Below are 12,374 nucleotides of genomic sequence, written 5' to 3' on the forward strand. Positions count from 1 at the left end.
CCGGGGCCGCCCGGGGCCGCGGGGAGCGCGCGCGGCGCCGCGGGAGCCTCTCGGTGCGGCCGTTGAGCGCCTTTACCAGCCGGGCTCGTGGGCAACGCGCCCGGTTTAACGAGGCGGTTTTGCTCCGGTCCTCGCCAGCTCCTGGACACGCGTCTATTTATTTAATTTATTTATTTTATCTATTCATTTATTTTTTCCCCGTATCYTCAGGCCTTGCGGGGACTTTGCCTCATCCCGCTCCACTCGCCCTTCTTTTCCTCCCATCGCAGTGACTAATGGTTGGATACSGCTCGGTTAGCAGGAAAAGCAGGTTAAGCCTCTCGCTAGCAAAAAGCTCAGCTTTTATTTTTCATAATTTCCTTGCAGGCTTTCTTAGAAGGTATTCTAGAAGCAGGGGGTTATTTGTTTATTTCGGGKCATTGGCAGTTACTTCACGAGGCTGAATGCAGCAAGTGAATTATTCCAGTAAGATATCTAGGGAAAAACAGGCCTGAAAAGCCTCTCATCTAATGGTTTTGTCCTCGTATGCTTAGGGAAAGTCAGCTCCATGCTCACTGCTCCCAAGAGGTACGCTGCCTCCCATGTGTGTTAAACCCAGTCTACGTTTTATACTAACAAAACTTTTCAGTTTACGTCCATAAAAAGCCTTTTTATCCATTTTTTTTCCTCCTGAAAGAAATTCTTCCACCTTATTTGTAGATGGTGACTCTGCTTGTAAAGGTTTTTCTCCCGAGAAGGTGGGAACGGGAGGCCCGAGTGCTTGTTCCTGGATCCCGGCTGTGTGGGGAGTCTCCGTCTTATCACTTGATCGGTCTTATCACTTGATCGGTCTTATCACTTGATCGGTCTTATCACTTGATCGGTCTTATCACTTGATCGGTCTTATCACTTGATCGGTCTTATCACTTGATCGGTCTTATCACTTGATCGGTCTTATCACTTGATCGCTCATTCACTGCGGGCCCTGCTTGGGAGCAAAGAGGAGAGAAGGGAGGAAGAACCAGGGGCCGCCCGCTCCGCAGCGCCCCAGTTCAGTCTAGCTGTTGTGCTGGTTTATGCCTTCATTAGGGAAGCGTTTCAGTTGCTTCGTTTCCAGATCCTACTGCAGATCCGTCTGGAATGGCTCTCGCCTGCCTGTTCTCTCACGGGCRATGTGAGCAGAAAATCCCTTGGGAGCTTGGGGGCTCTTTCTCTAGAAACCAGCCCAGGGAGCAGGCTTGGGGGCCCTTCAGGCCGTCGGTGCTGGGAGAAGGAGAGGAAAACTGGCCGTGTCCGAGCACAGAATGGTGCTGCTGGTGGCACCYGGGGGTGTAGGTGGCAAGTTGTGCCACGCAGACACCCCCTCCGTCGCCAACAGCTGTGTGCTCTACAAAGCAATGCAGTCCTGGCAAATCTCCGTGGTTTCTGTGGCTCTCCTAAGCACAGATCAAATGGGGACGTGTAGACATCTGCAGCCTGAGAAGAGGCTGTGGGCTCAGAGCTGATGTTAAATGTGTAGTGCTCCTAATATTCGCATAACTGTTAGAAACTGCAACTCTGGGCATCCTGGTGGTGGTTTTAGGGTGAAAACCCTTTCAGCTAGGTTTAGGTTTGCAGTTTGGCCAGGTCATTTTCCTTTCCGTTTTCTGGAAGGTTGTACTGCAGAGCTACATGTATCAGCATCCAAAGTGCAATAAATGCACCTGAAAACTGTTCTTTTTTTTTTCTTTCTTCTGTTGCTTAGATCAGAATTTGGAATATTAGAGGGAAGATGTTGCCATAAAGTGACCCAGCAGAACAGCAGCCTGAACCATGAAGCTTTTTAACTTCATTCTTGTTAGTCATGACGTTTTATGATGTGCAGTGCCTGGAAAAAGTTTACTGGCGTTCATTATTAAAAGCAGTTTATAAGGATTTCTGAGGTCCTCGTGCCAGCACCAGGCAATAAACTCATATATAAAATTATCAGCAACTTAAAACAGGTTTTCTTCTGTCTCAAGGAAAGATAGCAAACGGTGTGTGAAATGCATCTGCTGGCTGGCTGTGTCACACAAGAAGGCTCTGATTTCAGGAACGCCTTCAGTGATCCTCCTTTTCATTCATCACAAAGAAGACACAAATGTGGTCTGCAAATCCCCTTTTTAAATTGTTACAGGTCATAACTCACTTAGAAAGGGTTGTTTGCAAGGTGCTGTGCAGCCTAGAAAGCTGGAGTTGCATCCTTGGGGAGTAGAGGAAAATTTTAGAAGAAAATTGAGAGATTTAAAAACTGGTCTCTTATTTGGGCTGTTTTCATGATGCTTAGRAAAAAAATATGTGTTACGATTTTGCTCCTGTCAGATCTGTTTGAAATGGGATGGGATTGACATGCTCTCTGTCTAGCTTTAGTGCTCCTTCTAAGCAAGGTCTTGTTAAATCTGTACAGAGAACACTTTGCAAAATCCTCAACAGCAGTGGAGACATCCAGAGCTTTCAGAGAGGTGGCTTTGAAGATGACAGCGGCTGGTTTGAAGTTGGGACATGTTCTGGGTTTTGTTCCGTGAAGGCAAAAAAAAAATGCATTGAAGTCAATTCTGTATTTGTGGGCTGAACTGCTCAACTTTTCAAGTAAAATTTCCCCTTAGTCCCTTGGTAAGTAAATGGGATAATTGGCCCGTGTAATTCTGGAGGAAGATGCTGCTGAGACGGTTTTTGGTTTAATTTTTTTTTCTTTTCCTTTTTTCTTCCTTTTGTTTTTTGTTTTTTTTYCCCTGCCCTTAGTGGTGCTCAAGTGGTCTCTCCTTTTTGGAGGGCAGCCATACGCAAACGGCTGCACTTTTATCTCCCAGCACGTAAATAATTAAATCTGGCCGTGGAATGGAAGACAGAGACTGAGGGAGCTCCTGGGGAGAGGGAAACAGGGATTAATACAGATTATTAGAGACTGCTGAAGAGAGGCTGCAGCTGTGAATGGAGAGGAGGGAGTTTGGAAAGGAGGGAGAAAGTAGCAAGGTCAGGGCTTGCAGGGGTGTCTCCCATGTCTCGTCTTGTATTTGCTCTGACAAAAAGACATTTTTTCAGTGCTGTCCTGCACCCCATCACCGCGATCCTGTGAGGGTGAATATCAGCTTTGCCTTTGGCCGTGGCCGCCCGTGCCGCGGAGGCGAGCGGGCAGGTTTTGCCCATCTCCTCCCCGGAGCCGCGCGGAACTGCCCCGTGTCGCTTAATCTTGTTCCCTGATTCTCTTTTTGCAGGCGACCGCTATGTCCGTGGACTGCCTGGGCCAGCGCGCGGTGCTTTCGGGGTGAGTGTGACAATTCCCTTCGGAGACGCCCGGCAGCCCTTTCCACGAGCCGAACGGGCGGCCTTTGGGCTGGCCTCGCCTGGGGAGCTGGCCTGTCGCTTCACAAAGGTGCTGCTGGATTCTCTCCAAGGCTTCACAACAAGGCTCAGGGGTTGAAAACCAGCAGCAGCAAGAGGGGAAAGCACAGCCGAGGCTTCCCTGGTGCGGACTTTGCTGGATCCTCTTGCGGTGGGGTGGAGAATTGGTTATGACCATTTGGCTGCTGTTTGAAATACAGATTAAAGTATTTCTGTAAGACTAAACTTACTTGAAAGGTTGCCGTGGTGCATTTGGGAAGAGGAACCCAAGCTCTCTGCCCCGTTCCTCTGGTTCTGCACAGGACAGTACTGGGCAAAAGCCAAATTTCTGCTGCTTTGGCTTTCTCAAAGTTATTTTCTACCCTTTTATTATCCCATATCCTTTTACACAATTCATTTCTGCCACGGTCACCTATGAGATATTAGCTGATGTGGCAGTGATGCACTCCTGTGCACATTAGTCTTTGCCTGATTTGCCTCTGTACCTTGGATAAATCTGCTGTGGAAGGGACCCTTATTTGCCTCTCTACCTTGGATAAAGGAAGGGGCTTTCTGGGGGCCGTGGGGTGTCTGTGCACACCAAGAGGCTGTGTTTGCCCTGGCTGTGTCACTGCAGCCACACGYAGCCCTGCAGCAGCAGCTCCAGCTGTGGGGCCCTGCAGTAGGTGCTCCAGGCTTCACTTCTAGGCTCCTGTCAAATCCAGGATCGTGCAGATGCAGCTGACCTTTGCCTGGGCTCCATGTCCCCCACCCCAGTCTGTGTTTCAGAGGCTGTGAGTACTTGGGTTCCTCTCAAACCCACTGGCTTCCAAGCAGAGCTTCCATGCAAAGCTTTGCCTGTTCCAGCTTCTYCTGCAACATGCTAGGCAGCCTGAAGGATTTGGCCTTGTTTCTTTTTCACGCTGTGTAACAGCYCAGAGGGGTTGTCCTCTTCCCACTTTGGAGCAGGGAGCCCAAAGGACTCCCTCTGGAAAGGCAGAAAGGATGCTTCTTCCCATTTTTTTTTCCTATGGAAAACACACAGAGCTTAGAGCCGCTGTTCCCTTGCTGTATAGCTGACACACTTGATGCTTTTGTAACATCCTATTGAACATACATGGTTCAATATGTTTTGGTGCTGGTCTTTTGTGAAGTTCAGCTGCCTCTCAGCTACCCGCTGCGCAGTTTATCTTGCCTGCAGATTAATCACACGGGAAGGAATGAAACCTTAAYAGGCTTCAGGGGGCAGCAGGACGCGCTCGCTCGGTTCAGCAGCAGGCAGGTAGCTCTGTGCTGCACGCAGGGTTATTGCAGGTAAGTAATGGAACCACTGCAGCGCTCTGCCCGTGGTAATAAACTTGCTGCCAGCTGAGCTTGCTCTGTGCAGGGGTATCCGAAGCGGTGGCAGAACCTGCTGAGCAGGAGGATGTGGAGACTCGGCCGGGTAGAGTCACCTCAGGTCTGCAGGACTCATGAAGTCCTGCTCGGAGCAGCCTGCCAGGCTGAAGCCACCACATTGTGCTGCCAGCCCCGAGCCCCTTCAGCTCACGTGCCACGCTAGAGCAGCGAGGCCTGTTCAGGTGTCCCTGTACCATTCCCCAACACTTCCTTTTTGTATCCAGTTATCTACGATTTCCTGTGGTCTGGGTGACCCATTAGACATGCAGAACCTGTTAATTTCAGCGTCATCTTTCTTTTTATATAACCATTTCTGAACTCAATGGTCAAACGCAGCGTTTCCAGGAATTTGGCTTTCCATGCGTCTTGTCAAATGCTTCTCCTGCAGCGTTCTGGGCTGCTACCTCCGAGCCTGGAAAGCAGCCCCGCGTGACGCGGCCTCCCCGTGTCTCTGTCCCTTGCAGCCGCCGCTTCCTCTACATCGTTAACCTGGACGCGCCAACTGAGGGGCATCGGAAGATCTCCCGCCAGAGCAAGTGGGACATCGGGGCCGTGCAGTGGAACCCGCACGACAGCTACGCCTTCTACTTCGCTGCCTCTGTAAGTTCACTCATTGCAAAGCTGACCCTTCATCTCAAAATTCTTGCAAGGCAAGAGCAAAGCCTGATTTTTATTTATTTTTGGTAAGGTGCTTTGTGGGATGCTTCTCCCTGGACAGTCGCTGTTGAATCTGGGTGTTGTTTGCGTTCTGTAAAACAAACAGACCAAAATCCCCCACTTTGTCAAATAAATCAGGCACCCAAATGAGCCTTTTCTAGAATGAAGGGCAGACGGGCTCCAAGCATTTCTAACCTCTGTTCTCTTCTGAGCTTTGTTCACTTTACTTTCTTGCTTTGTTTTCAGCTCCCTGCATTCCTGGTGGGATGTGGTGCCCCAGGCAGTCCGTAAATAGCACCCGGTGATCCACTGGGGCGGTTTAGGCTTGCAGATGGGCCAGGGACCAAGGTGGTGAGGAGCTCTCCTGCAGTGGGTGAAGTAAATAAGCAGCTCTGCAGAAAGAGGAGTGCAAACCATGCCTACACAGGGTTGGGGTAGCCGCCTCCTGGGACTTGGGCTCAGTTTTTAGCTCTGATCTTTACTTGCTCTGCCATATTCTGTAACTTGTTCATCCCGTGCTGAGCTTCTGCTCAGGGTAGCTGCAGATGGAGAGATTTCCTCTATTTTTTTCTTCTCTGAGCAGTCTCTAAGCTAAATATAAATTTCTTCCTGAGCTGGTTATGACTGGTATTAAATGTGGCTCGRAGAGTGGACTGGGGTTGTCAATTAGGAACCTCTGTGTTTTGCTCCCACCCCTGCCTCTCCTCCTCCCAGCCCTGGTACATGCATCTTACTGGCATCGTASAGAGGCCTGCAACAGCTCTCTGCTCCTGTGTGGGGAAATAAAACCTTGCAGAAAAGTGTCCTTCAGGGCCACTTCTGGATGCAGTTTGTGAAAACCAGGAGCAAATAAGGAAAGTTGGCCGCAGGCAGAGCAGGAAAGCTGCTCAAACACATGTTGAAAGCARTATCCAGTGGTGGTGAATACTGACTTGAGCAGGACCCTGTTTCAAAGCAGTGCGGTGCTGGCGTCGCCCTGGTCAGCACCCCTGTCTCTTGCTGCCCTGAGTGGACACAGGGATGGGTCTTGTTTGGGGATGATGGTATTGAGGTCCTGCCTGTGCATTTAAGTGTTTCCCTCGGAGTCTGGTGTGTTGGAAATGTCGCTGCTTTCCCTCCTTGATCCCTCACAGTCCTTTTGGGTAGTCACAGGTGCTCCAACAGGAGAAGGATGAACCTGCTGGAAGTAAATGTTGATACTTACTGGGAGCGAAGCTTTTTAGAAAGTGCCCTTGGTGAGAAGAGCTGTCCCACACCTGCAACAATCTGTGCATGAGATGCTCCTCCAAGAGGAACYGGGAAACTTTGGGTGATGATTATCTGCTGTCATCAACCTTGATGTCCCAAGCAAGTCCTCTTGAGTAATTTTGCTGTGAAATCCTTGTATCCTTGCCCCAACTGTCCAGTTTTCCTTGCCCCAAGCTTTTATGCAGCCCTGCTATGAGCTGTTAGAAAAATGCCATGTATTATTGCAGATTTGGGAGAAAGCCTTCCGTTTTGGGGAAGGGTAGAGTTTTCTATCCTTCTGCAAGCTTAAATTCTTACGAAGTAGCTTTGGCTAAAAAATAAATGGTGCAAAAATGAAAAACAAAGTTTGTGCTTTATTACCTTTGCCCTCCTCTGTGTGTGTGCTTGGAAATGAGGAGCTAATGAAGGTCAGGTTTTGAAGCCCCATTATTTCTCCTTTGCAAAATGACCATGAATTCCCTCAGTGCAGTATTTGCAGCCAAAAAGACCCTTTCTGACCCAGAAGAGTTATACTGGCCTGAACTACAGTGAACTTTGAGGCAGAACATGAATTTAAAGTGTTTGTTTCAAGTAACTTTCTGTGTGATTGCATTTGGGGGGCGTAGGGGGGTACTATTCCTAGAATTGGTTAAGAAGCCTTAAATAATAATGTTGATTCATCCGCCTGACTCCCGTGCTCTGCAGTTAGTGCTAAGCACTTACTCACCGAGCAGTCCCCCTCGCTGAAAACTCCCGTTGTGAATCTGAACAGACTGGCAGGATATTTTTGCAGAGAGAATTTGGCTGCCTGTTGCCTTCAGTCCCAGCATGTTGTGAGGAAATAAAAGCTCTTGAGAACACCATTTCACGCAAAGATTTTTCAATAGGGTTTTCCCCATTCCTCTTTATCTCCTATTTTGAGTGGGTGTGATCAAAGTTTAGGCTTTTGAGATTCCTTACAGGCTGTAGGTTAATCTTTGTTTTCTTTCTGCTCGGCCTGTGCTATTCAATGTGATGCAGCAGGTCCCTGAGGTTGTTGACAGAAAGGGGAAGCTGGTCCTGACACACACAGATTCCTCTCCTACCTTGGTTGCCTGCCGCCATTTCCTTTTCTTTTTCCATTTCGTTTCAGAGCAATCAGCGAGTTGACCTGTATAAGTGGAAAGAAGGTAACGGGGAAGTTTGCACATCGTTGCAAGGGCACACACGTGTGATCAGGTGAGGAATGAGCGGTGCTGCAGGCTACTGGGAGGAAAAGAGTGGATTATTTTCATCAAAGGCAAATGTTGGTCCGGCTCTGGCCATGTTTGGGCTCTGCTCTGAGACATTCAGTATTTTTTTACACATTGTCCACCCCTCTGTCCTGCCTTCTCATGTGGAGATCTGTCGTGTGAAGCGGCTCACCCTCTGATGGCTCCCACCAGTGAAGTTAGCCTTGGATGTCATTGAGTGTCCTCCTAATGAACAGCAGCCATCATCTGGAAAGAGAGCAGCCCGATTATTAAACTGCTTCCCGACCATGTTTCCCATTCAAGTAGGAAATTCAAGTAGGGAATTCAAGTAGGTCATCCCAAAGATGAAGTTCACGATGTGTTACAGTGGTGCGTGGGAGATGCTCTTCAGTTCTGGGCTGAAGGTGCGAGAGGGAAGTAGCGTTTCGCTCTCTAGGTCCCCGGTGTGGAAGGGAATCGGTGCCTGGTGTAACTCTTTTTTGGCTGAATGGAGGCTGCTTGTGTCTCAGGTGTTCCTGGTGAGCCCTGTGGGAAGGAATGCCAGAATGAAGGGTTGGTCAGGCCAAAAATGCCTGAAAAACAAGAGCCTGCTGCTCTAGCGTGCCCTTTCCCAACAAGGAAGATGCCCAGACATTGCAGCTGTAAAGGTCAGGCTGGGAGGATGCTTTCTTGCATCTTAAAAGTTTGCTTACAGAAACAGTTAAAAACTTGCTTTTTACTTAAAAGGATGTTAGTGRTGATCATGTTGTTGGCGTGACTTTATTAGAAACTAGAAATTTATTAGAAATGCCTTGGAGACTTGTGAGAAACGGATGCAAACTGTGCTGCTCTCTGACCTGATGTGACTTTGCCTTTGCAGTGACCTGGACTGGGCGGTGTTCGAGCCAGACCTGCTGGTCACCAGTTCTGTTGACACGTACATCTACATTTGGGACATCAAGTAAGAACCAGTGCTTCTGCACTGCAAGATTAGTGGGCTCCTCTCTGCAGTTGGTAGCTTGAAGGGTAAAGCACCCACGGATGGATGCAGTTTTCTCAGCAGCGTTTGCAGGAGCTTCAGCTGCTTCCCTTCACCTCGGATGTTTCCTTTCCCAGGCTCTCAAGCCAGTTCAGAGTCAATGTAGGGCAGTAGAGTGGTCATGTTATGCCACAGTCATTGACTGGAAGGAATGGCTTCCTTCCCGCTGGCTTCAGAGCTGTCCTCGGGAGCCCTTTCTGGAKTCAATTTTTTTTTTTTTTTTTGGCTGAGTGAAGCAATCTGCCATGAGCAGATTGATGGCCCTGCAGCCATTTTCTTCTCCACTAAATTCAGTGATTGTTGCTGACTTTGGCAACAGTGGGAGTTCTGGCACCAGTAATTAGGAACCTTTTATTGGTTCGCTTATTCCCTTCATTCCTGGTGCTTTGTATCATATGGTTAATTTCAAGGTAACAGATCTTTCCAAAATCAGCCATGTTAAATCCCTGCATTTGACACCTGAGGAGCAGAGAGCTGCTTTGGGACTCCTGGACTCTCCTGCTGTCACTGCAGCGACTCTTTATGACCCCAGCCAAGTCGCTTTGTTCCTCTCTGTCTTGCTCAGTTATAATAGAAGGATAATTATATAACCCCTCAGCACCAGGGTGCCCTGAGGCTCGTTTAACTCATGTAAAGTGCTTAGATTCTTGGTTAAATGGTGCTTGAGAATCACAATATATTATTAATGTGTAATTAAAAGACAGAGAGAGAGASAGTAACTGTTAGTTGTATTTTCCCATGGGGCTGTCATTAGTGCCAAGCAAACCAAGACTTGTCCAAAGGTTGTATCGGAAGCTCCTGCTTTAACTGTATTTGGCCTCCAATGGTTTTGTGTCTGCATGTATCACTTCTGCAGGGATGCTCATGCAGTTTAACTAGCTTTTAGATCCCACTTGTCTTAGTGAGGTCTCTGAGCTTCCTTGGGCAATGAAATCCAAGGGCTTCCGGCCTCCAGCAGAGGAATCTCCTGGTGAAGCAGCAGCCCAAGTGGTGCCCTAGGCAGGTAATGCTGCAATAAAGGTAGCAGGAAACTCCCCGCTTAATTTTTCATGCACACACAAACACACAGGAAAAACTGATGGAGAAATTTTTGAGAGGGCAAGTTCTTTTCAATAAATACTCTAATTTTCAGCAAACCTAAAAAGCTGAAGATCAAATTCCTTATTCTTACTGACATTTTTTCATTAAATGACAGGTGACTTTCTGAGGACCAATGTCAAGAATTGGGTTTTTGCCTTGATCTCAGTCCTGGCTGCTGTGAGTTGGCATGGTGCCACACTGGCTTATGCCACCGCAGGATTTGGTCTGTCAAGTCTGCCCAGCGGGGTCTATTTCCTCCTAATTTTATTATTACATCCTGCACATGAAGGCTTTATGCTCAAGTCACTCTTCCATGTGCCTTGAATCAGGGTCTGCAAAGACTTTACAAACGCGTCAGTGGTTTTCTCTTGAGTTTTTCCACCCTGTTCTGCTTCAGTTTCCTGGGAAAGGCTATTTTGCTGCTTCCTGCAGCACACAGGGAGCCCAGTCCTCCCTTTGCCCCACCGTGCATGTCTCCCTCCCTCGTATCCCCTGTCCCATGTCATCACTTGCCGCTCTACATCCTTGCAGGACAGAATGGGTGTTATCCTCCAGCTCATCCCCTCAATGTTGTATTTCATTTAACTCCATGTATTTTAGCTTTAGATTTGCACTTTTAAGTAAGCAGGAGACACGTTAACTTCCGGGAGGCAGCAACAGTCGGTCTTGAAGGAGCGAGGAGCTCGCTGGCGAGGYCGGAGCGGCGCGGCCGCGCGCTGGGTACTCACATGCACCATGTTGTGTTTCAGAGACACCCGGAAGCCTACAGTCTCGCTCTCTGCAGTTGGTGAGTATGATGTGGGCATGATACAGGCCTGTTTAATACCTACTTTCAATATCACGTGCTGTTCCTCCTTCCTTTCATGCTTCTTGGCTGAGCGTGGCAAGACAGAGGTGCCACCGTGTCTGATTGTCCKGTGCAATAGCAGCCCTGTTGAACCAGGAACCTCTAGGTTGAGGAGCACAGTGCAGATGGAGTGTGAATAAGGATGATAAGAATGAAGAGCAGTGGCTTCTTTTTGATGTGCTGCTGATTTCTAGGGGTGGGTGAAGACGTCTTACACTGCTTGTTCTTTCTGTGTTGCCTGTTTGCAGTTTCTCAGTGGCCTTTTATGCTTGAATCAGCTGAGAAACTGACTGACACCCAAGGCGGTGGTTTTGAATGGTGACTGCCCAGCCTGTCCCCTGCGTGCTGGGGCCTTGGATATGTTGGCAGGCTGTGTCACGCTTCCCTGGAGCACCTTCAGCGTGCCAGGAGCTGCAGCAGTGACCACAAGTGCTTTCTTTGGGCTTTGTTTGCCCTGGAAAGACATTCGTCATGGCTGTCCGCAGTGTGACTTTAATACCACCTCAATGTCTTTAATACCACCTCACCTTTAATACCATGTCTTTAATACCACCTCAATGGCAGGTGCTGTGTGGGGACACATGGCTGTGTCAGAAATGGCCAAAGTAGACATGACCAGAGCAAAGTCCCTGTTTTGAGTTACTATTCCTGCTGGTAGAGCAATTCTCCTCAGCTGCCTGCATCTCCTTAGGCTACACGTTTGCAGTGGCTCCCTCTTCCTTCCCAGCCACTGCTCCTGGGTCACAATGAGGCGACCAACGTGCTGCAGTGGAGCAGTGGTCTGTGCCTGGGGTGATGCTCCAGCAGCCAGCACAGCCCGCCCAGCAGCACGAGGCCCTTTTCCCTTGCCTTGATTCTCTTTAGTGCTGGTCCAGACATTTGTGGACCATCCATGAGCTGGATCAGCTCTGTCACCTTGGCAGCTTGTTTGCTTTTTTTGTTCCTTCCCCTTTCCTGAACTAGTTCTTGGTGGAATCAGCACAATAAAAGAGCTCATCGTGTAGCAGGAGGTAGGTGGTGAAGGCTGGGCATGTCAGCAGGCTGTGGACTTCACATTCAGCTCTCTCATGTACTTTACCTTTGCTCTTCCTTTCTGACAGCTTAACATCTTTTCAAAGTACTGACAGAATGAGAAAATAAGGCTAAGAAAGCATGTGTATTTCTCTTACAATACCTGAACTATCCACATCAACCTAAGCCTTACTTTGTTTCTCTTTAGAAACAACCAACTTCTGCTTTTATTAGTATTTCTTATTTACTTTATCAATATATGAATTAATTATAATTATTAATTATTAATTATTAATTATTAATTATTAATTATTAATCATTAGTTAATGAATAATTATTAATATATAAAAATTATATTATTATTATTATTATTTACTAGGCTATTTCCAAGTCCTTCGTGATATCACACAATTATCCAGTGTCATCTTTGGTTTCAGATTTGAGGTGGGGCGTGCTCCATGAAACTTCAGTTTTTGTATGGGGGAAACTGACCCACCTCAGTAAATGGAAATTAATGCTTTAACTGGGTACAAGCCATGACTAGAAACTTCAATGAACATCACTAGGTGATAGCAATTTTTTAAAA

General features: G+C 47.9%; 1 protein-coding gene across 1 annotated transcript in view; it reads left to right on the forward strand.

Annotated features, from left to right (window-relative positions):
• Positions 1-1,791: 1,791 nt before the first annotated feature.
• WDR59 (WD repeat domain 59) overlaps positions 1,792-12,374 on the forward strand; it is a 42,832-nt gene continuing 32,249 nt past the window's right edge. Inside the window, exons 1-6 of the mRNA XM_026034335.1 lie at positions 1,792-1,815; positions 3,213-3,262; positions 5,181-5,316; positions 7,733-7,818; positions 8,692-8,772; positions 10,680-10,717. Of these exons, the coding sequence (XP_025890120.1) occupies positions 1,792-1,815; positions 3,213-3,262; positions 5,181-5,316; positions 7,733-7,818; positions 8,692-8,772; positions 10,680-10,717 (415 nt within the window). The remainder of the gene's footprint in view (positions 1,816-3,212; positions 3,263-5,180; positions 5,317-7,732; positions 7,819-8,691; positions 8,773-10,679; positions 10,718-12,374) is intronic.

This window comes from Nothoprocta perdicaria, unplaced genomic scaffold, assembly GCF_003342845.1.
Source record: "Nothoprocta perdicaria isolate Ctin4 unplaced genomic scaffold, notPer1 scaffold_143, whole genome shotgun sequence".
Taxonomy (NCBI): Eukaryota; Metazoa; Chordata; class Aves; order Tinamiformes; family Tinamidae; genus Nothoprocta; species Nothoprocta perdicaria.